The sequence below is a fragment of the Falco biarmicus genome, chromosome 9, assembly GCF_023638135.1.
Source record: "Falco biarmicus isolate bFalBia1 chromosome 9, bFalBia1.pri, whole genome shotgun sequence".
NCBI classification, from domain to species: domain Eukaryota; kingdom Metazoa; phylum Chordata; class Aves; order Falconiformes; family Falconidae; genus Falco; species Falco biarmicus.
Genome location: NC_079296.1, coordinates 1,562,832 through 1,586,879, shown reverse-complemented (window position 1 = coordinate 1,586,879; position 24,048 = coordinate 1,562,832). Strand labels below are relative to the sequence as shown.

The 24,048-nt window shown below is 50.7% G+C and overlaps 1 protein-coding gene across 1 annotated transcript; it reads left to right on the top strand.

Annotated features, from left to right (window-relative positions):
• Positions 1–8,469: 8,469 nt before the first annotated feature.
• WNT8B (Wnt family member 8B) lies at positions 8,470–22,968 on the top strand. Its single transcript, XM_056351410.1, has 6 exons — positions 8,470–8,940; positions 15,295–15,328; positions 16,636–16,774; positions 18,162–18,287; positions 20,464–20,606; positions 21,028–22,968. Exons 1-6 carry the CDS (start codon positions 8,810–8,812, stop codon positions 21,583–21,585), a joined length of 1,131 nt encoding a protein of 376 aa, XP_056207385.1. The 5' UTR covers positions 8,470–8,809; the 3' UTR covers positions 21,586–22,968.
• The last annotated feature ends 1,080 nt before the right edge of the window (positions 22,969–24,048 follow it).

Below are 24,048 nucleotides of genomic sequence, written 5' to 3'. Positions count from 1 at the left end.
GATCGTGGCTGTAAGAATGACTCCTGTCATATGCAATCATCTAGCAGTACACCCTGTGGTGCTAATAAAAAAAGCCCTACACAGAATGCACAGTGTGCATTATTAGCCAAAGTAAGAGCTGAGGCAGCATCACCATCCCGATTTGGAGAGGGAACTGCAGAGAAAAGGGGTCCAAAGTTGGTGCCTTTGGTGCCACTGTGTGTTACATATTTTTCTCTGCTCACCCGGATGGGATGAGGTCTGAATCACGTTGCTCTATTTCTGAAAACTGAGGAGAGGAAGGGTGGGACTCTGCCTCTGAACCCTGACTGCGATGAAATCTGACAGCAGAAAGTCTGGGTGTTAGCACAACTTTCACAGTGGCAACGGGTAAGGACAAAACTACCTGAAGTACATCATCCCAGAAAATACTGCCCAGTGATGGATTAATAAGAACATTAGTTTCTACTAATGTGGTGGCGGTTGGGGTTTTGTGCCACCTTCTCTCTTCGTGTAGCAATGAATGCCTTGACCTCTAAACATAGGGCTTGTTCCTACTTTGAATGTGTTATGTAAAACCAGTGCAAACGTTGCTGTTGATTTTCATGCTGAGGCCAGACACAGGTCCCCATATAAACTCTGATGTGTGGGAAGAGCTGACTACATGGGAGCCTCTGTTGCTCCTGAGGCAGTGCCATCCCCGCATACTGGGGTGTCAGCCCCTGGCAGCCTCTGTCCAGAAGCCAGGATGTTCCTGCATCTTCTTCGGTAGGGCATCCCCCTTCTCAGCACTGCCATGTTGTGGGGGTACCCTCAGCCACCTCTTCCTCTCCCTAGTAGCAGGTGATGCTCTGGTCTGTTTTCAGTGCAGATGTATCACACAATACACCATCTTGCTGCCTGAGCCTGTGCAAGTCATGAGCTGTGCCATGCCTCAGCTACCCGTCTCTAGTCAACGCCGGACCTTTCGTAAGTGTACTGAGAGGTTGCAGTAGATCGTGTCCTGGGATTCTGCAGTGACAGATGTCAGATAAGGCTGACTTCGTAAAGCATTCATACAAAGCAAGCTTGACTGCGGTCAGCTGTGGCAAATGAACATCACCGGCCAGCACAAGGTTTGCCATCATGCATTGACCACCAAGCAGCACCTGACCAGTGTGAAGCCCTCTTTCCTAGCTGTGCTTCAGCAGGGGCACTCAGACAACAGTGATTATTTCTAGATACATTTCTCTTTCCTTCACTCTCTGGGTCTCTGTTTTTTAGGGCTCAGTGGAAAATCTTGATCAGGCCACAGACCATATTCTTAGCCTGTAACCAAAATGTCTGGTCCCTTTAGACATGAAAAGAAATACTTCCTTCAGAGTGTTAGTGCTTCAATAAAGCATCTCTTTGTGGTGGCCCTCGTCAGCAGTAAAACCTTGTCCAGGCTGACAGTATGAAAGCCAAGGAGCTTGTCCCCAGCAAAAGTGCTGCTGTATTATTTATGTAACAGCTTGTTTCTCAGGACACTTACAAAAGAGGTCAGGGTTGTCCAGCAACAGTGTGTCCACAACATTTTTTGAACAATCAGCAATAAAAGTGCCTCACGCTTAAGACACTGACAAGAAGCTGGATCCTGGCTCTGTCAGCAATGGCATTTTGCAAAGGATTGGTGATGGATTTTGTGGTGCCAGTTTATCCTGACCACCTTGGGGCTGTTTCTTAATCTTGGCTGTCTGATTCAGCCTCCAGGTTCCTCGTCATCACCATTTATTGGGACTGACTATTTTGGCAGAAGAGATGGTGCCAGTCAGTGCAGATGACACTGGGAAATGCTGGAGCCAAATCCTGAGCCCTGGGTTTTATTGGGAAATGATTCAGCTTTCCTTACAGCTCATTGGGGGCCACAGCACCCCGTGGGCTGATCTGATGCTCACCAGTGAAATGCAGCCACTCCCAAGGTGAAGAGTAGCAGCAAGCAACACAATGAAGGCCAAGAGAAGTTCTTGGCCAAGGAGAGAGCAAAAAAGATCCAGTATTTTAACGCAAGAATGCTGAAGGCTCGAGATCTCTCCGGCACCACAGCCAGGACCCACGCTCAGTTTTGGCCAATGCAGAGAGGACCTATGTGCCTTCGCAGCCTTGCTACCTCCTGAGATTTATGGCAAGCCTTTCGACATTCAGTCTTCATCAGCAAGCCTGATCGCCTGCAGCCCAAGACTCAGTTTGCCTTGCATGCGAGAGAACAGCATGTTCCCAGCCCAGCCAATTCCAGAGGAAACAAGCCCCAGGAGTACCTTAAAGGCTTGGACACAAATAGCTCTCACTGTGTATTATTTTCAAGCCAGTCTCATGATTCTACAGGCCTGGCTCATTCCGGGTAAATGCCAAGGGTTAGTTATATTAGTCATCCACAGGCAAAGAGGAAGGACCTCCCTGGACTTAAGCCAGTGCAGTTTTTACCACTGTTTTAGGGCAAAGAGCTAAGCCAGATTTGCAGGCCCCCAGCCTTAGGGTTTGTCCTAGGACCCGTTAGGGGTGCATCAGCAAAAAAGTGTGGCTCCCAATGTTCTGTGCATGCTGTACATCCACCTCCCTGCCAAGGACTGCTGAGCACCAGGTCCATCCCCAGCTAAGGCTGAGTGTTGGTGAAAGACTCACTGTGGTGGTGGTGGCTGGCTGGCAGGGTGGTGAGCTGTGGTGAGGGGCAGCTGCACCATGGCACACTGCGGCACCGAACCACTCATCATCAGCTTTGGACCTAACCCATGCTGAGGCCTCAGGGTGCTTGGTCTGGAGAAGGGGGCAGGAGGAAAGGAGATTTCTTAAGCCCAGATTTGCTGCAGAGCCTGCTGGCTGCGCTGGATGCTGCAGTGCCCAGCACGGGCACTTCCCCTGCATCCCTGCGACCCGAGGATGCTCTGCAGCGGCAGCACGGACCCAGGGATGCTCTGCAGCGGCAGCACGGAGCCCCAGCCGGTCTCAGGCCAAGCCAGGAGCACCATCTGCCGGCTCCGAAGCAGTGAGCTGGCTCACCGGAGGAATAAATTACAGGATGATTCAGAGCTATGCGTGCCACTGCATGGTCATTAGACCACGTAGCAAATTGGAGATGAAAAAGATCACAGGATTGCGTAAAACCCTCAGCTAAACCTCCTCCAGTCTATGTCACTAAAGGGGCTCCAAATAAGTCAGTCTGTCTGCACTAGAGCTGAGCAAAATCACTTGGGTGAAGGATATCCAGTAGTAAGTCGTCTGGAGTTATTTACAACTCCTGCAGAGCTTGGGGATGGTTTCAGCTAAAACAAAGTCAAAGCATGTCACTGGGCAGTTTTCTTAATAAAAGGGCTTGATTTTGTTCGGTTTGAAATGTGGTTTTGTATTCAAATATTCCTGATAATAATATTGAGGGGAGCACGGGGAGCCTGAAAGAGAAACAGAACGTGTATCCCTGGTGCAACAGTAGACCCATTTAAGCAGCTCCTGTGCAGATTTTTCTTGGGTTTTTCAGGTCTGCCAAAGACACAAGCTAGCAATTACTTACACCATGCTGCTGAGCCATCTTCCTGCTTTACCCACCTCATCCTCTGGTCCACTGAGCTCCACACACCTCTCAAACCCATAGCCCTTTACACCTCCAGTGAGTAATCGTTCTGTCCAGTACAGCAGGGTATCTCTGCCTTTTATCTTTCTTTGCTTTTTTTGTCCTTCTTTTTTTCTTGCCATGCTCCAAATCTTCGCGTGCAGGGACTAAACATGTTTCCCCCTTGAGAGACAGAGCCCTTGTGGGTGCTGAAGAGAGGCTCCTCTTGTAGAGCCACCTGCGTTGATGGCTGTGACATTTACTGCCTGTGACCCTGAGCTTGTCCATGGTGGCCCAAGCAAGGCTCTCTGGATGATGGCAGCTGTGCCCAGGATGAGCAGTAGCACATGGCCTGGGCTTGTGGTCCCCAAAGGGCCGTGTTGGGGAGCACTGCAGCTGCCGCTCTGCATAGGAGTGCAGTTTTTCTTCGAGGTGCATGGGGACAGGGGCAAGGTGTGGCTGGCAAGTGGCCAGGGTATGTTGCTAGACCTGGGAACTCAGTATGGTCCTTCTCGCCTCCAGGGTTATCTCACCTCCTGCCAGCCAGCCAGGAATGTGCTTCAGCTTGCTCAGTCCTGCTTCTCCTAATTACACCTTCCTGGAGTACTGTACATAATTTCCCTCCTACCCTTGCTGTTCTTTTTATCCAAGGCAATCCTGCTTGTTCTTTAATGGCCCATCACCCCTCACTTTCTTTTGATTTTCACCCCCAGATACCCCACCTCTCAGCGCTCCTGTCTCTTTCCCTTCCCCAGTCCTCAGCTGCCTGGTTTGGTGGGTGCTGGAACACGATGTTCTGGACCCATACCTGTTTTCCGGGCTTTCAACAGAAATACTATCAGGCGCAGTGTGAGCCTGTGCAAGTCACTGGCATGACAAGTCAAGACCATTCAGAGGGAATATCCTCTAGCACTGCAACTGAGAACATGTGATAAAGGAATCATTGTAGCCCAGGCTAAAGATGAACCAGAGCTTTTGAAGTGCTTGCTCTAAGCTCCCTTGCTCCAGGGCACAGCCAACTTCTGTGTACCATGGCTAAAGAGGATGTTTCCCTAGGGACCTTTGCCTTGAAACTGCCTGCCTTGAACATCAGACCCATCAGATGGAGGCTGGGGCCAGGGCACAGGAGGCTGGATCTATCCCCAAACCGCTGCCCAGCTCTGGGCCTCAGTTTTGCATCCTGTAAAATGGGAAGAGTGTGGGAGCTGTTTCACTGAGACACACAGAACTGCAGGATGCAGAAGCGCTGCGTAGGTGTCCATGCCTTGAACCAACCCTCTGGAGCCACTGCAGTATTTCTGACCCTTCTGATGTGACATAATTTTCTTGGTTTCATGTGCACACCTTAAGCTTTTCTCGAGCAGCTGAAGAACAGCCTGAACATCTGACTCCTCCTGCCATTCCCCACAGTCTAGCAGAAATCACCTTCTCTGAGATGTGATGGATGTGTCCAGTCATGCAGTTCACTGCAGTGGGCTGTCCCTGCGTGATCCGTGAGGGAACCTGCAAAAATGAGGGTACGTTCAGTATTGGTAAAGCACAAGCAGACCTTGTGGGAGGCTGCTCAGCATGTCACCCATGCAGGGGGCAGCATTAGGGACCAGAAAGGCTATGAGGTAAAGCTTTATAGCAAAGAGGTCACGCGGCTGTTTGTGTGTCCTGGTGTGTCAACACCATCCTTAACGGCACAATCTCAGGTTGAGATATCTAAAAAAACCCAATTAAACAGACAAGTCTCTGGGCACATCAGCACCTTTCCTGCCTTTTCAGAGCCAAAACGCTCAAAAAACTTCTTTGCTTCTTCCATTGTGTATCAGTCGATCTAATAAAAGCTGTTCATTTTCCCCAGCCTTTGTCTGGCTTTGTTTCTGGAACTACTTGACTGTAGGAGCAAAATAACACAGGGCGTGTCCAGTGCAGGATTGCAAGCAACACTGAACACTTTCTTGGGGTGCTGGGGCATTGCTTTGACAGGTGTTAGGCACTATCAAAGCCACATTTAGCTGGTGCAAAAGGCAAAGCTGCAGGCAATTCAGTTGAAATCTGCTTACCGCCCTGGGGAGCCGGACCTTCCTGAGACTTTTTCTGCTCTTTCAGGGTTGAATTCTGTGTTTCCTAGACAACGTTAATGTCTTATTTTGATCTCACACTTTTTGCATATTTTATAAACGAAGAGACTTCATATTCCCTCTTGACCTTTAAAAAAAAATAAAAATCTGTCCTTTGGGCGTTTTGCATTGACACCAAGAGACTTTTGGGATATCTGTGAACCAGACTTGGAATTTTTACCCCCACTCCTCAGTCTCATTTTTCATATCCATCAATTGCATTGGCGCCAGGGCAGAAGGCAGCGAGAGCGTTAGAGGCTTTATTTTTTAGTTTTTCTATGGTTGCTTGTACAAGCTTTTTAACAACAGTTCAGATCTTTGCTGTACTCTGGAAATTAAGCCTAAACATATTAATGTTTTAGTTTATCTTTTTAACAAACTGAAAAAAATTTACCACAGATGGTGGTAGGTTCTCTATCCTCCGTTGTCCTCAAACCCTGCCTGCCATTCTGGGAGATGAGCAAATCATCAAACACACATTACAGCATTCAATGCAAAGCTCAGTAGAGAACTGTATTGGCTAATGGGTCAGATGAGATATTATACTAGCCCTTCTGGCCATAAAATGTATTTTAATGCTCTCTGGGCCCATTTCAGAAAATTTACAGCACTTTTGTCTGTAACAATAACAAAATTTGAGGAACATTATGAAACAATTTTGCATCCCATTTCTTTGGGGAGTACCTCATAGAGTCTATTAAACAGCCTTTGAGAGCCGTAATTAAGTGCTTCGAAAAATGTTTGGGACCGTTTTGTTTCAGGCTTTGCCTCCAGCCTTTTTGGCTTGAAAAATATGCTTGTTTCTGGGAAAGTGACTGTTGCATTTAATTGAAGTTAGAAGTTGACTGGGGAGGCTGCTGGTTCTGAAGCACCCTGGTGCTGCTGGTGCTTCTGTGAGCTTGGAAGAAAGCCTAGCTGCCTCTTGTAACAGCTAATAAAAAAAAAAAAATCCTCCTCTTCCACCTACAATAATTTTTCCCCCTTATTTTTGCAATCCCCTTACTTAATTTGTCCTGGAGTAAACAGAAATAGCTCACCCCAGAAAACCCAATGGCATCCTTCCTTTCCAGTTGGTCAAGACACGCTTGAAGTGTTGCATGATTTCAAAATGCTGTTGCTGCTAGACCTGAGGAATGAGAAAACTCTGGTTTCAGAGTCCTAAAACAGACACTTGGAGACTTACAAGAAATAACTGGAAAGTCTTCCGCTTCCTCCTGCTGTTGGAAACCAACGTCAGTTGCAGGGTGGCAGCATCCCTCGGGCACTGTCCTGGTGGGGCTGAGCCCCCGCAGGGCACTCAGCCTCTGGGCAGCCCCTCGGCTCCCCAGGGCAACTTCAGCCTCTGCAGCTGCTCCCTGCACCAGGTCCGGGACAGCCTCTGCTGGCAGGGAGAGCGCAGCTACTACTGGTGCTTGAATTAGGCCACGAAAACCATTAAACTGTGCTAAACATCACAGCACTGACATTCTATTTCAATGTAACAAATACATAAATAATTAAAGGACTTATTTCCCTCACCTTTCAGTCTCTCGGCCCTTATCTTCTGGATAAATATGCAAGCTTTTTCTCAGTAACACCTTGGTTTTTAAAATGCTCACAGCTCTAGGATCTGGGGCTTTAATTAGTGCAAATACCGTCAGCCTTGCTGTAATAGGATGCAGCTGGGAGGCACAGCTGGCCCTGGGATTAGTTGCTGGCAGCTGCTTTTTCTCCTCACCTAGGTGCTTGCACATTGCTTGGGGCAAGGGTCCCTGCTGCCTGGGTGGGCAGTGCCCTGGGCAGAGGCAGTGTTTATCCATGGTGCCCAGCTGGACTGGGCACGGGGTGGCCAAAGCCTGGCCAAGAACACATCTCCCCCAGACTGTGCCGGCTGGAGGGACCTTCTTTCACCTGCAGTGGCCCCGAGCAGAGCTCAGCCTCCGGCCAGCTGTGCCCGATGGCTCTGCTCTAGGGTCTCACTCCCCTTCAACTCCTGCCCTGGTCCAGTCCTCCTGCCTGGCAGCTGCACCCCGCCTGAGATGAGTTTGACAGGTCTTTTAGCTGATTACGGCCACAGCACAAAAGCCTACCATGTGCTGCGGAGAAGATGCTCCTGTGGCTGTGGGACAGGGTGGCAGAGCTGGTCCTGCTGAGCTGGAGCCAGCTGGAGCAGCCGCTGTGGGTGGTGTGATGCTGACCTGGATGTCCCACGTGGCCAGGAGGCACGGACTGGATACACTTGCAAGTAGCTCCAGCAGCTCTCGTCCTGGGAGAAGCCCTCACTGGGACACTGCTGACCCTCCCAAGCTGAAGCCCCCCCCCCCCATGCACTGCATAGGAAACTCTGAAAGCAAAAACTTAAGGGGGAATGGGAAGGTTTATTCTGAGGCCTTTCTCCCAGAGTGACTGCAGTGTGTTGCAAACAGGAGGTGGGAAGAAAGAGTGGATCTCTGTGATAAAGGAGGAGCAGATGGAGGTGGGAATTGGCCCCAGTTCCTCTTTGACTCTCAGGGGAGACTGAGGCAGAGACGATGACATTCAGGTGCCTGTTCCCTGGCTTTGTCCCTGTAGCGCGCTGCATGCCTGCAGGCAGCGGGCACAGGTGACATGGACCCAAGCCCGCACCCCAGGGTGCTCCTGCCCCAGCAGTGGAGGAGGTGAGCGTGAGCCGCGAGCAACCCTTCCAGTTGCCTTTGCAGGGGATGGAGAGGCAAAGCAGTGCTGGTGGAGATTGAATCTAGTGATTACTTTAAGGGATTTGCTGTCTCTTTCTTTATCCCCCCCCCCCTCTTTTTTTTTTCTTTTTTTTTTTCCCCTTTTACCTCCCTCTTATCCCTTTCGTGGTGCATTTGTCTTCGAGGAACCCGGGGTGTTCTTTTCATCAGTTCAATCTCTCTCTGGCACTTGAGTCCTGATTGGCTGAAAGACTTAGGGGAAAAAAAAATCTTTAATTAAGTAGATAATCTCTTCTTAGGAAGTTCTGCAGCTCCATTTCACCAACCCCCTTTAGCTCTTACTTTAGGATTGGTTACCCTTTGCAGAAGTTGAGATTCAGGGGGCATATTCCTCTTCATCACACCAGGACTGCCAGGTGGAAATTAACTCCAACCCTCCCCTAATTTTGTTGTGTTTCTTTTTCTTTTTTTTTTTCTTCTTTTTTTTTTTTTGTTCTTTTTCTCTGATGGTGGTGGTGGTACCCAAGGTTTTTTTTAGGATCTCCTTTCTCCCTCTTTATTTGGATTTTGTATTTCACATGGACCCTTATCTGGGCATCTTCTTCCTCACTCCCTTCTTCCAATCCTGCTGTGCTTGGTGAGTATTGAGAGCACCTTGGTCTGTGTCCCAGGCAGGTGCTCTTCCCGGACACCCTAAGGAAATTCCTCTTCACCTTCCTAAATGCCCCCTCTTTCCCACTTAGCTCAGTTCTGGTCTTTAATGGGACCAGGTATTTAACTAAGTCCCAACACACTCATTGGCAGAGATGTTAGAGCTGAGAAAGTCCCCCTTCTGTCCCACACCTCCCAACAATAACTAAATGGGCCAAATGATGAGCTGGGGTAAAACAGAGGAAAGCAGACATGGAGGATCTAACCCCACACTTCCAACTGGGAAGACAACCCAGTGGCAGAGCCAGGGATTTCTGTTTTTCCAAAGGCTCGCAGTCAGCTTGTGTCTTGTCTTAATCAAATCCAGTGGGGCTTCTCCCACGCTCCCTGAAAAGGACAGTCCCCGATTAAGAGTTCAGAGCCGGCAGGAGGGAGTCACATCCACAGGAGCATCCCTCCGGATGAGCAGTCTGGGACCCGGGTGCCTTGGCAGGCACAGGGTCAGGATTACACATGTCTGAAATTCATGTATTAGGATTTCCTGGGGAGAAGCTTTTGATACAGAGATTGTTATAGCTTGGTTCCCAGCCACCTGGGTCCCACCAGACCAGTTCCCCCCCAAAAAAACCTGCAGTCATCTCCTGTGGGCCCCTTGCTCTCTCCTATGGGTGGTTTTGCATTTTTTTCCAGAACCACTTTATAAGGGCAAACAGAAAGAGATTACACTTGCCTTAAGTCTTGTATCATTCCTTGCGGAGTGTGTCTGTCCCATGCCCAAATGGAGAAGGACTCAAATGTATGGCTCTGTAGGTATTTTTTCCTATGCGATTTTTACCGAGCATCCAAACTTTATTCTCTGTTTCTGTGATGCCGCAGAGAATCTGCTCAGTGGGTTACAGACTTATCTCTAACAGCAAAGAAAGTCTTTTCCTCTTCAGATGCTAAAATCCCCTGCCTCTCCCATAGCAGATCTCTAGGGTTATTACCATGGGTGAAGAAATCAAAATTACTGAAAAGAGAAACTCAAGAGTAAACGAGAACTCATTCCTGTTAGACTAGGAGTGAAATTTATTTTCTTTCAGAGATTTTTCTACTCCCTTCATTAAAACAATGTGCAACAATTTGCATACGGCTAAACATGACAGAGCAGCAAACTCGAGATAGATCTCCCTTCTGAAACAAGGGGAATACGTATGTTACGTAGAAAGGCTAGGCAGGAACTCATACTGATTTTATTGGGTTTTTTTTCCTCCTCTGTGTGTGCCTTGCTTATCTCAATACAAACAGGTTTAGAATACTTCAAAAGATAAAAAAAGAAACTGATGTTTTAAAGAAACCATTCCAAGATGAGTAATTTCAGAGCACAAAGTAGAGTTAAATACAGAAATTCTAGGCATTTTCAATGGAAGTTGGATGTCTAAGTTCCCTGTCTGCCTTTCAGAAGTTTTTATCCAAGAGAAAAGTTTATGGATCAAGATAGACCTGCTTCTCTCCACATGTTGCTCACAGGTCTTGATTTTCTGAAGGAAAGGAAAATTGAAAACTTTATTCAAAATGATCTTTTTACAGACCCTGTCCCTTAACTCTTGAGGAGAAAAAAGCAAGGTTTGTGGGAATCATAGAATAATCCTGCCTGAAATTTTTCCCGGTCTTTATCTGACTGAGCAGCTTAAAATGCAGTAAGATTCTTTCTTCCTGTGATTTAAGCACAAGAATTGGGAGGGGGGGGGGCAATACAGATCGACCACAATTTTGTTATGTATATATGTGGCCATTTCCCTTCTCTGAGCGTAGATTAGATTCTGCCGTGTCAGCTAGGTTGAATGATCAGCGTGTTTCTAGATAAGCAAAATATCAGAGCCACATTTAGGAACTAAAACCCAAATAAATATAACAAATAAGAGAGAAATGAAGGAAGACAAAAAAAAAAGTAAAGCTTAAAATGTTAATTAATTGCTTCACAGTCTCCTATCTCGTGGGAATAATGTAACAATCTCTAGTGCAGCAGTTTGTTTTTACATGGTTTTTTACACTTTAGCTGTGGGATCACCTTTAGGTTTCAGTATCATTGGTTTTCTAGTAACTTGGGGGAGTTTGTACTTGAGGACAGAACTCACATCCCGAGTGAAATTGTATCCATTTTCTGTATTTACAATAATGACAGTAAAGATCTAAATACGGGATGGGATTTTTTTTTTTAAATTTTCTAAAGAGCTGAACCAGCAGCACAGTAGCATGAGTGGGTGATAAGGTATCAAATACTTTAACAGAGATTTGATAAGGCTCTTGGGACACATTAAACTGGGGATGGGGGCGGGGAGGAGTGCTGATACAGGTTAAAGTTGTAACTGAGCAGAAATTATCAGAGGCTTGTTAGTATTTGGTATACGTAAAATATAATGGGGCAGCTGCTTGGCAGGTTTATTTGCTTTTGGGTTCAACAAAACTATGATGGAGACCTCCTGCTATAAATATTCATTAGCCTTGAGATAATTTCCTAATACCAGATGCAATGAAAATCACTTGCCCTAGATTTTCTTTTTACCTGGATGCACAGAGTAGCAGCAAGGGAAGCAGTGTGTCCTGCTCTGGGCCCTGCATGGGCTGGGAGGGGGCTGAGGAGTTCAGTGGGTCTCATCTCTCAATCTGCTAAGGTCTGTCACTGCTCCATGTCCATGTAATGCTGTCCTGGAGTTCGAAGGTGGAGGGAAAGGCTTTAGATAGCTGGAAACCCTGTAAACTTTCTGGGAGGAGAGAAATATTTTTAAGCCTTTCTTTTCATGTGTGTGATTTCAAAAAGTTCTGGGTTAGTGTGGTGACACTGAAGTCATGGGAATGGGACTGGTTTGGTTCTGTTGTGGGTGCAGCTAGCTAGCTAGTTTAGGATTACATTTGACTTTCCTTTTTAGTGGTATGGAAAATCCATAGAAATAAATAAAGAAATAAAAGTCACGCTACAGACACAAAAATGAAGAGAGATTCATTTTCAGAATGATTCCTATTTGCAGCCCAGAGGTGACTCTAGCGGTATTGTCAACATATGTGGGACAAGTGGCTTAATTACTCTCTGCCTTTGCTGGAGACTATATCCAGAATAGACATGCATTTTTCTTAGCTAGATCATACAAGCAAAGGCAAAGCACACAGATTTTTGTCTCCATTATTATCTTTCCTTCCCTCTCAGCATAAGTAAGAAAAAATTTAGCTAGCCTTCAGCCATACAACAGTCCTGTTGCCACCTCTCCCAAATCTACTTGTAGCTGCAGGAGTTGAATGTGGGGGGGTTAAGTGTACCCGTCTAAATGAATCCTTTACTTGTCTAAGTCCCACAAACCTGCCCAGCAGCATGCCTGCCTGTTGATCAGATAGCTCAGGGAAAATGCCTTCTGTCTCTCCGACTTAATAAAAATGTTTAGAATATCCTGCTGGGAAATTGCTACTGTACCATTTGCTCAGCTGCAGATGGTGCATTGGCATATCCTGAACTTGGCCTTTTTGTGAACCTTGAGGTTTATCCTGGGAGGATCAGATGCTCTGCTTCAATGCAGTTATGTCAACTGACACCTGCCAACAGGCTGCTTTGCTGTAAACCTTGAACTTGTGGATAATCATCCTCCTCCAAAAGCCACCCTTGCAGTGGCTCAGATGTTCCTAATCCAAGATGAGGCTAGTGAGGGTTTGAAGCAAATCCTTCCTGCGCACTGTGAATTTGGCTTTTCCTACACAGGTGGGAAGCGATGCAGATGGGATATATCTCTTGTTTTGGCCACAAAAGCAAGATAAGAGAGGACTTGCAATTCTCTAGATCTTGCCTGCACAGGGGCATTTTAGCAGAGTTTTGTCACAGCTGCTATCAGGGGCTCAGATTCACACTCACACCATCCTGAGTGTGGTCCCCGTAGCAAAGCACTTAAGGTCAAGGCAAAGGACAGGAGGGAAACCAGATGGAAAAATGACTTGTTCATGCTGCTACCCAGTTGCATTAGGATGGGGACCCATGGAGCTTACACAGTCTGAATAGCCCCAGGTTCATGGCCCTGTGTGATTCAGGTCACCCAATGCTCTAATCACCCTGCTACAGATGCTGTCTCTCCAAGTCCCAGGAAATATTTAATTAGCTGTACAATGCAGAAGCAGCTCCCAAAGGAAAATTCCTCTGCAAAACAGCCATCGACTTCATGCTAAAGTACCCACAGGGGCTGGAACGCAGCCGGGTCTGAATCCCAGGCCTGGAACAAAGGGATCTCCTGCTCTCACAGTGCCCTGGCAACAGCCCTCTCCCTCCGGTTTTGACCCAGAGGAATCTTTCCCAAAGTAAGCTTCATCAACATGGACACACTTACACACACACAAAAAAAAAGAAAAAAAAAAAAAAGAGGTCAGACTTGCCAGAGTGAAACTTTGCAGACTAATTCTCTCAAGTCTTTCTAAATTGCGAGGTAAGAGCAAAAATCAGGGGTTTTTTTTCATTTTGACCAAGCTAAAATAATGAGACCTGCTTTTTGTGGTATATCTCAGAGAGGATCTCCATGAGGGCAATTCTAGCAGAGGTAAAACAGGCTTGCTGACCACAGGGGCAGTTTTCCAGGGCAAGGAAATAACCGGTCGAAATCTCTCATGCATCTGATGTCTCCCTGTGTCCATGGCAGGGCTGCAGCATGGCAGCATGTTGTCCCTCAGCTTGGCACAGCAGTGCCTGCCTCTGCCTGCACTCAAGCCCACCCCGAGATGCCCCATACTCTCTGATGGATTTGTAGCACAACAGGACAGTGCCTTCCTCTCCCTTATCAAGGGTACCTGTGGCTCCAGACAGCATCGCCTGAAAACACACAGGGAGGAAAAACCTTGTCCTAACCCACACCTTTCTCCCCCACATCCAGCTACAGTCCACCCAGCTACTGGTACTTTTAGGGAATGGAGTGGAGCTAGAAAAGCAGCAAGCATCATTGCATGGCGGGGAGCCCAACTGCAAAGCAGAGCGTGCTGCTGTGCTGCAGGGACAGTGTGGGTGGATGCTCTGCGAGGGCTAGCTGAAAAGGAGAGGCACCCTTCACTGGGGGACATCCAGCATTTGGAGCAGAACATCATCTTGAAAAGCAGCTGAATAGTCTGGTTTCTCTCAGTGTGTGCTCTAGCTTTTTCCCCAGTTGCTCAGTCACTGCAAGGTCTCCATCCACCCATGCCACCTCTCTGCCCTCAGCATCCTCCCCTGGGGATAACAGCACTCACCCATCTTTCTGGAGTGCCGGCAGGGAAGGTGCTCCAGTCACCCATGAGAAATAGCGATGAGGGTTATTTTGCAAACCTGGAGAGACTGAAGTGTTTGCAGGAGAAACCTCCCTTTTTTTGTTTCATTTCTGGCTAGGGATATTTGGGGTTGGCTCTTGGGCCTTTTGAAAGCCTTGGTCCTTTCTGCCATGACATAGTTAAGCTGGATTCACCCAGCCATTCTCCAGATCCCTGATGGTGGTCACTGCACCACATGGAGCCCTCACACTGACCGACCGCTGGCATCAAAACAGTCTTTCTTGCTGGAGAGAGACTCAGACTGACCAGCATCGGCTCTGCTCTGCAAGCCCTGGGGAAAGGGACAGAGACCAGCCACACTACCTTGTGGCCCCTGGAGATGATCCCTCCACACCTCCACTGCGAACAGCAAAAAGTTTAATTTTGGCTAGGACCGCTCCCCTTCCCACACCCCCAGTCCCCCCCCATGCAGTGCCCAGCAGGATGGGGAGGACAAGTGTGTTTGTGCTCAGCCATTACCAGGACATGACCAAGAGGAGAGCATGGGCAGCCAGAGCCGGCACCACAGGAAAGCAAGGGACAATGACCTGGGGGGCTGGTGCCAGAATGCACGCTGTGAAGGAGTGTGGCATGACCTCCTCCTTCGCTCCGTGTGGTCCAGCAGGGAGAGCAGTGCTGGCACATGGTCCAGCTCCTGGGGCAGGGGGCAATGCTACCCTGAGTTAAGTGAGCGGCAGTTTGGTAAGGTAAAAAGCAAGGCTGGGAGAAGAGGAAAGCGCTAAAAAAAATGGGGAGATTGGTACAGAGGGCAGCTGTGCAGAGGAAAGCACCAGGAGGGAGCAGCAAGGGGGCCACAGCCCAGCACAGCCTGGTTCGGGGAGTGGGGTAGCAGGAAGGAGAGGGCACCATCCTGAGCAGTGAGAGGAGATGGGGGGAGACCAAAAGTGCCTGCAGCCAGGAGACAAGCAGGCTGCGGGGGGGAGGGGGTGGGTGGGGGGGCACGCAGGGTGAGAGGAGAGCCCTGGGATGCCAGGCATTCCCCAGGCCTTTCTGCCATCACCCCTTCCCTGCTGACACTGTCTCTGTCTTCCAGGTCAGTGAATAATTTCCTGATGACGGGCCCCAAGGTAAGAGAAATCCCTTTGATCTCTGCCCCTGATTCTGCTAAAGCCAGGGACAGGGGGCTCCTCCTTCCCACTCCCCTCCACCCAGCCCGGCCCAGTGCTCCCCTCACCCCCTGCTTTCCAGCAACAAGGCAGAGGAGGACCAGAAATGAGCTGCAGCTCCCCAGGCTGTGTCAGCCCTGAAAAAAATTGGCCCTCTGGTCCTTTCAAGCTGGTTGTGGCCAGATATTGGAGATGTGTCTATTGGCAGCAGCTGAGGCTCTCAGCTGTCATATATTGCTTCCTGATGATCAGGTTAGCATCAGGACCCACATTCATAGAGCTGGAAAGGTACTTTCTGTAGGGCCTGCAAAATGCACTTCCCAGGGAGCACGACAGGAATTGCCAAGACCTTGTTCAGTATTTTTGACCTCCTGCCTTGTTGCACCTCTCTTTCAGAGGCTTTTTTTTTTTTTCCTAGACAGGACCAGTTGTAAAATTTGTCTGATTTCTGTCCTGCCCGTTCCACAGGAACACCTCCGTGCCCACCTAGCTCTTTTTACAGCCTCAGTGCTATGGTGGAGCGACCTTGCCCTGAAGCTCTGGCTGTCCCCCTGGGGCCACAGTGAAGGAGGAGGCAGGCTGAGGTGCCTGCCAGCCCGGAGCCCCTGGGCTCTGAGGAGAAGGCTCTGCCTTTGCTCTTGCTGGAGAGATCAGGGGTTCCCCACTGCAGGGGCTGGCTGGCACATCTCCTAACATGGCTAACAGCCGATGGCTCAGCCTTCTCCCCCCAGGAGGCTCTGGCTCTGACCTGGCACAGCAGAAAATGCATTTGCTGCTGCTGGTGGCAAGCTCTGCTCCCCAGGGGAGCCAAACCTGAGAGACCTCCTCAGCTCTGCACATCTTGTCTTTGTAAGATGGCATGAAAGTTGTTTTCAGTTGAAGGCCAGCCTCTTGGGGAGCCCGGGCCCATGTTCTTCCAAGTGTTTTGCGCTGTGCTTCACCTCCTGTCTAGAGCTGAGGGCAGCAGGACCCGCGGTACGCGGTGCAGAGCAGGGAGGCTGTGCCTGCACCGGCCCCACGCTGCGCGGGAAGCGGCTGGGGCCTCGCCAGCTTCGTGTTGCCTGCGATAGAAACTAGGGCTGCTGGGTGACTCTCCTGGGCCCTGAGAGCAGCCTGGTGACATTCCCAACCTGTCACCCGTGGGGCTGTCCCTGCATGCTGGCCTACGCGTCCTGACTCAGTTTTGCAATTTAACGCTGTGGGGGGAGCGGAGGCCGAAGCGGGGCTCGCACCATGCCCCCTCCTGACCTGCTGCTCTCTGCTCCTAGGCCTATCTCATCTACTCCAGCAGCGTGGCGGCTGGGGCGCAGAGCGGCATCGAGGAATGCAAGTTCCAGTTTGCCTGGGACCGCTGGAACTGCCCTGAGAGGGCACTGCAGCTCTCCAGCCATGGTGGGCTGCGCAGCGGTAAGGAAAGCATTGGATACCACTACCGGGACCCCCTCGCTGCAGGTTAGAGCCCATGGGCCCCTCCTTTCTTCCAAAGTGCCTCCTTTTCTTCCCCATCCCCACTTGGATATGCCTCACCTGGGACTGCCCCAGAGGGATCTTTCCCGGAGGCCCTTCACATGGCAGCTCCCAAGCACGCGCTGGGATCTAGCTTCCAGGCAAGGCAGCCACATGGTGCCCGTGTCACCTCCGGACCTGCCCAGCCCCGGCTGGCACGGGACAGGAGTGTCCCCCCAGCCCTGACACAGCTGGCTCCTGCCGAGGCACCACGCCGACCTGTGGCACAGGCTGTGGCACGTGCTGTGCCTCAATGGTGTCTCTCACCAGGGTGTCCCAGGGAGGCTGAGAACCACCGTGGTGTGGCAGGGTGGCAGTCAGAGGGATGTGGCTAAAGCGAGCAGTGAAGGGTTCATCTCTGGCTGTGCTCTGGCCGACAGGCAGGAGAAAAGTCTTCCCACAGCTTCCAGATGTCAGAGTCACCTTGGGCAGAAGTCCAGCATCCATGACCGGTGCCACTGCAGGGCATGGGGCTGTGGTCGTTGTCACTGTACCCCATTCCTTACCTGTCTGCAGGCGCCAGGAAATGTTTCAGTGCATGCCTGCTCCCCACGTGTGATGCCAGGCTGAGCTCACACCTGCCCTGTGCAGGCAGGACCTGGCTATGCAGGAGAGCCTGGGGCCTCTGGTGGGGCTGGCAGCAGATGAGGGACCAGGGCCCCAGGAAGAGGTGGGCAGAGTTTTCAGAGTGGGGCCTTGAGGAGGCCATTGCAGCACACTCTGGGGCTGGGAGCAGGTCCCTGAACCATTCCCCTCAAGGTTACCTGCTCAGATCTGGACCTTGCTGCTATTAAACAAAAGCCAAAGGCTCAGTGAAGCCAGCTGGTGATCATCACACGGATCCTGGCGGGTAGGTATTGTCACAGCTCTGAGCCCTGGGCAGCGTCCAGCAGCAGGTAAGGCTCGAGGGGGCTCTGGGGAAGGCCTCTGATCCTTGGAGGGGGCCTCTTCTCCTCTGGGGTGTGTTAGTGGGGCATGAGGGACACCTGGCTGGCTGTGCTGCATCCCCACTGCTGAGCTCCCACAAGGACAGCCAAGTGCTAAACTTGTCCACAGCCTTGGAAAAGGCAGAAGCCAGCCCGGATCAAATTTGGGAGCTTCTGTCTTTGTGCAGTTCAAGCGAAAACAAAGCTAATCTGACACACAGGGCCCCCTCTCCACCCCACAGAGCCCAGCCCATTGCAAATCTCTTCCTGCACAGTCTTCTGCATGGCAGGAGTAATTTCTAACACTGGTCTTGCTGTGAAATCTTCAGCACATCTCCTCTCCTTGTATTTCCACTTGACAGCAAACCGAGAAACTGCGTTTGTCCATGCCATCAGCTCCGCGGGCGTCATGTACACGCTCACCCGGAACTGCAGCCTGGGGGACTTTGACAACTGTGGCTGCGACGACTCCCGCAATGGGCAGCTGGGTAAGGAGAGCTGAGCCATGTCTCCCTCTCACGTCCCAGGCAGAAGGAGACAGCTCCCCACCTCTCCTCCATCAGGGCCTGCAGAAACAGCTCCTCTTCCCAGTCCCCGTGCCTGGAAATAATGCCCAGAGCAGAGTTTTGCCTGGCTCAAACAATGGCAGCTCAGTGGAAGCTAACAGCGCCACGTGCAATTCACACCAGCTGATGCCGAGCCCTTGATGTTTTTCATTGCTTTCTAAATGAGCAGGAAAGTCGAAGGGGGTTGCAGCTTCCCTGGTTCAAATCTAGGGCAACTATTTTAAGCTGCTGGAGGGAATGACTGTTGTACAGGCAGAGGGGAGGATCTGACGCCGTGCATCTAAACAACAGGTCTGGTTAGAGCAGTGCTGGTCAGGGACCATGGGACTCCCAAGGCCTGCAGGGCCAGGGTGGCCCCAGAGCAGAATTACCAGAAGGGAAAGCAGGGCAGCATTCATAAGCCCCTCCAGCATCTGTCAGCGTGGCAGGCATCTGGGCACATAGCCTGCACCCTGCTCCTCTCACGGTGGTACCCAGGCTCGCAGCCACTAAATACTCCTGGGGTGTGTGTGTGTGTGTGTGTGTGTGTGAGCCCCAGGCTGTGCTGCTTCAGCTCTCCACTCAGCTTCCACAGAAAACACTGACGTTTGGTCTTTTGTTTTAAATGGGAAAGGGCCAAATTTCTAATCATCAAAATCTTTTAAAAGCCATTCCCCACACAGACACACTGGGCAGTCAGTATGTGTCAGTTTATGACAAACTTCTCTAGAGTGTCCGGTATGTAGTAATAATAGTTTTTAAAACAGCCACTGCTGCTTAGGTGTCCTGGGCATGGGGTAGCCCATCTCTAGCAGAGCAAGACTTTTGGCCAATGACACACCAAATTTTATCTTCTCTGGAAAACTAATTTAGTCATGCTGCATGCACTTCTTTTCCCCAAAACATATCTGTTTTTCATGAAAATTTTCCATTGTGAACTTAAGACCTTGGAAGGCAAAGGAAACTTTTGGGCTTGTCCAAAACAGTGTGATTCAATCCTAAATGCTGTTGCACTAAATGGAAGTTGGTGGAAGGTTTCCATTCTCCCTTTGGTTCCAGCTCTTGATTTGACCTTTGTCATCTGCAGCAATTACCAGCCTCCCGTGAGGCACCCCTGCCTTTCCCTGGGAGAGGGCAGAGCAATGCTCTGGGGAAGTCCAGGCAAGAGCCTTCCAAGACAGGCACAAGGCCATTAAACCACAAGTCCCAAGATGTACCACCAAGGCATGTTAGGGTCAGAATGTTCCAGATTTCAAACCTTCACACAGAATTTAGCATTTCTCTCTAGAAGGAGAAGCAGCAAACCATATGACACATTTCCAGTTAGCCGAGCTAAGTTATTGAGCTCCCATGTGCTAGGAGAAGTACCTTCCACATCTTGCCATGCAGTTTCCCAGTTCAGTGCCGACTCCTTTGTTTCTTTATGATAACTGGAAAATCAGACCCTTCTGAGATACCAAACATTGTCCCAGGATTCCAGGTGTACCAGAAAGAGGGCCTCCCTGATACGTGTGTGCCAGGCTTTCGTTGTTTCCCGGCAGAGGAGAATCTGTTCCCTCTGATCAGAGTGCCTCCACCAGGTTGCTAATCCACGGTAGCAAGTTGCTGTCCCTGTGAGTCAGGCTGAACCAGCTCAGGTCGGGGTTTGAGGGAAGGTCATTAAAGACCCAAAGCCTTATCTATATGGCTACTAATGCACGATAAATACTAATGCATGCATCTCCTTCTCTGGAGACATTCAAAACCTGCCTGGACATGATCCTGTGCAACCTGCTCTAGGAGAACCTGCTTTAGGAGGGGGTCGGACTAGATCTTCAGAGGTCTTTTCCAGCCCTGACCAGTCTGTGATTCTGTGATAATTCTGAATCCTGCTCTATAGAAAGCCTGGAAATCCCTGTTTGTCACTTCAGACACGTTCTTCCCCACCTGCCTGAGCCACTCACTGCCCAGACCTCAACAGTAACGGCACGAGCCCAAGCCGGGGGCAGCAGGGGATACTGCCAGGCAAAAGGCTGGGTTTGCCCCACACGTTCCGAGACCCTTTCTTGTCCCCAGAGCCACAAGCCAGGCAGGCATGGGGCTGATTCTCTGACAGCACACATCTCATCTCCTTTCCTAGGGGGGCAAGGCTGGCTGTGGGGAGGCTGCAGCGACAACGTGGGCTTTGGGGAAGCCATTTCCAAGCAGTTTGTGGATGCCCTGGAGACTGGACAAGATGCCAGAGCTGCTATGAACCTGCATAACAACGAGGCGGGTAGAAAGGTGAGCCCCTCTCTCCCTCCAGACCTGGCAGCGCATGCCATGTTGGCTCTGGCTGTTCGCTGTGGAGAGTCACAACTTGCTGTGGCTAAAAAAAAGAAACGAGAAACGACTGCCTCACTGAGGAGGGGGCGGCAGCAGTGCTGACACGATCGGTGGTGGTTGTTCCAAAGTAGCAAACCTCCCGCGACTGCGCTGTTAGTGGCTTCCCGCTGTTCCCTGTCTCCCAGTCAAGGGGCAGTACCCTGGGGAAGCAAATTTGCGAGCTTTAAGCCCACAGCCCCCGGCAGGAGCGCTGCACAGGCAGGGCTGATGGCAGACCCTTCTGCAGGCCTGGAGCAGTGTTTCTCCGTGCACTGCAGCACAGAGGTGACTCCTCTGGGCTTTCTCCTGTACCCCCTCCCTCTCTCTCCTCACCCTGTAGGCTGTGAAAGGGACCATGAAGCGAACCTGCAAATGCCACGGCGTATCAGGGAGCTGCACCACCCAGACCTGCTGGCTGCAGCTGCCCGAGTTCCGGGAGGTGGGTGCTTACCTCAAGGAGAGGTACCACAAAGCCCTGAAGGTGGACTTGCTGCAGGGGGCAGGGAACAGTGCTGCCAGCCGGGGAGCCATTGCCGAGACCTTCAGCTCCATCTCCAAGAAGGAGCTGGTCCATTTAGAAGACTCTCCTGACTACTGCCTGGAGAACAAGACGCTGGGGCTGCTGGGCACGGAAGGCAGGGAGTGTCTGAAGAGGGGCAAGGCACTCAGCAAGTGGGAGAAGCGGAGCTGCCGGCGGCTGTGTGGGGACTGCGGGCTGGCAGTGGAGGAGAGGCGAGCCGAGATGGTGTCCAGCTGCAACTGCAAGTTCCACTGGTGCTGTGCCGTGCGGTGTGAGCAGTGCCGCAAAAGGGTCACCAAGTATTTCTGCGTCCGCAAGGAGAAGCGGGAGCGGAGCAGGGGTGCTGGGGCCAGCCGCAAGCTCAAGAGAAAGCTCTAACTTGATTCTACTCTTCCATGGTTCGTTCTGCCCCTCTCCTCCCCTGCCCTCCCCACCAGCCCCCAGCACCACTTCCCTTTGGCTTAGTTTTAATCTCATTCCCAACGCCACCTTGCTGGGGCTCAGGCAAGGTGAAAGAGCTGGCACGAGCCCCTGGGCCTTGACATACAGGGCACTTCCCATCAGTGCATGGGTGATAACTTCTGGGAAGAGCCTCAGGTGTTGGCAAAGCAAGACGAGATTTGGTCTCTTCGATTCAGAGTCACTCTGTCCAGCAGCTATGGTTTTACCACTGCAAACACCGGCGGTCTCAGTGGTTCCTGCTCTTTTGAGCTCGTCTGTTCCCCAAACGAGCACCTGCTCTGGGCTTTTGAGTAAGTGAGATCAACACTTAGGAAAACACAGGGAAGCTGAGATAGCACCACCAGAGCTTGGCAACTCAGCAACTTCAGAAAGAGAAGAGGCTTCTTAAAAAAAGAGAGGCACTAGAATAAAGTTGTTACTGCATTTATTAAGCCCTGTGCTGTGAGGGAATAGAAAAGGCACACAACTCCTTCCCACAGCCAGCCAGCCTCCGGGAGGCCCGCAGCATTACCGCCCATCCTTTGGCAGCTTTACTAAACTCTCCAGGCCTTTACTTTCCCCGCATTTGAGATGGCAGCAGCAAAATTGACACTGCTACTTGACCGGTTCATTAAACAGCTGTCCAAAAGAGGAGTCCCATCACTTGCTTTTTACATGCTTTCTCTGTAACGCCCAAGCCTCCAGGTCTGGTCTCCCCAGCATCCCTGCCAAAGCCCTTGCCTGATGCCACAAAGATGCTTTCACACTCCTCCAGTCCCTCTTCCCTCCCGAATCTCTCCCAGAGAGGAGCTGCCAGCTGAGCCCATTCCCCACCTCCTGCTGTACTTGCCAAGCACTCGTAACCTGTCAGCTAACTAACTAAATACTTCCCCCTAGTCTGAGAAAATAATGTCAGTTACTATTTAATGGTGTTGTAAATAGGAAAGTGAAGCACTTTGAAGTTTAATTTATTGCACAGTTACTGTGATGTATACGTAACAGTTTTTCCTCTACCGCTTGTTGTATATATTCTATAAGCTAAACAAGCAGCAGGAAGGTTTTGTTGATACATCTCCATTCCCTCACCATGGCTGGGGTAGGGAGGGAAGAAGCTGTCAGCTGCAGGACCTGGGGAAGGTCACCGCACATCACAGTGACATCCCCAGGCTGTGAGGTTATCGTCTGCTTTGCTGTTTGAAGTGTCCTTTGGCCAGATGAGAAGCCAGCAGAGCTAAGTTACTGGCTATTAGACCTATCTTGTAGCCAATATTTGTAAACCAATAGCCAATGCAATAAACCAGTAGCCAAGTGCTTGCAAAATGCTGTTGTGTCTGAGTAGTTGGGTGTTTTTTTTCATCCAGCCACACGTGTGGATGTGTGTAGTTAGTTCTGGAGACTAAAACCCAGCTGCTTACCTGCCTGTTTAGCCTAACAAGAGGTGACCAGTTCCCTCCACACAGCACCGCCGCAGTTCCTACCAGGAGGGGAAAGGGCTGGCTCTCTCTTTGAGCTTGCTTGAGGCTGCATCCAACTGCAATGCAGCTGCCAGGAGGAAAGCGGGCGGGAGGGGGCAGACGGGGCCCAGTTGCCCACTTCAGAGATGGTACATTAAAGCTGCTCCACAGTCTGTATGTTTCTCTTGGTTATCAGATACCACCTCAATCTCAGGGCTACTTCGTTGGGGGTGGGAAGTTGGACCCAGGGCAAGGGGGGGTCTCAGCAGAGCAAGAGCATTCATGTCAAGCAAGAATCTGGCCCTTCAAAAATGGCAAGAAAATATCTTGGCCCATTCTCAGGGAAACCTGAAACACTTCCACTTCACACACAAACCACCAGCTGATTCCACAAAGGTCCGTATTACTACAGTGACCCTTCCCTCTGTCTCCCTTGCGTCTCCGTCAGCCGTTCCTCCATCTCCCTGTAGTGAGAACACATCCCTGCACAGGAATTGACAAGATGGTAAGAACCTCTTGCCCAGCAGCAGGAGCTCCAGCACGGGCTGCTTGAGGGCCACTGCAAGGCGGAGAGGACAGCTTCTACCTCCTCATCCCTCTGTGCCCCCCGAGTCCACAGCCAGCTGGAAGCATAAGAGAAGATGTGGAGGCTGTTTCCCATTTCGGCCCGTTGCCCAGCACATGGCAAGCTGCATTCCCCTGTCCTGGCCCTGTGGCTGAAATTGCGGCCCCATGGCACAGCCCGGGATGTGCCCACCGGGGCACAGTGATGCCTGTTGGTGATGGGCACATGTGGGGAGCACTGCGGGTGCAAGCCCATCACCGCGTGCTTCTTTCCTCTGGAGAAAATGGCGACCAGGCAGCTGCAAAATGTGCTGACCTCAGCAGCGGGTCGGGGCTGGAGGGTCCCCCCTCCCTGGTGCACTGAGCTCTCAGCCGCAAGGGC

Excerpts from the sequence above, each read along its gene's own strand:
- WNT8B (XM_056351410.1), top strand. The coding sequence starts at position 8,810 with ATGGTGGTGGTGGTACCCAAGGTTTTTTTTAGGATCTCCTTTCTCCCT. Across the intron at positions 15,329-16,635 it reads TCCTGATGACGGGCCCCAAG|GCCTATCTCATCTACTCCAG; the intron begins GTAAGAGAAATC and ends CTCTGCTCCTAG. Across the intron at positions 16,775-18,161 it reads CCATGGTGGGCTGCGCAGCG|CAAACCGAGAAACTGCGTTT; the intron begins GTAAGGAAAGCA and ends TCCACTTGACAG.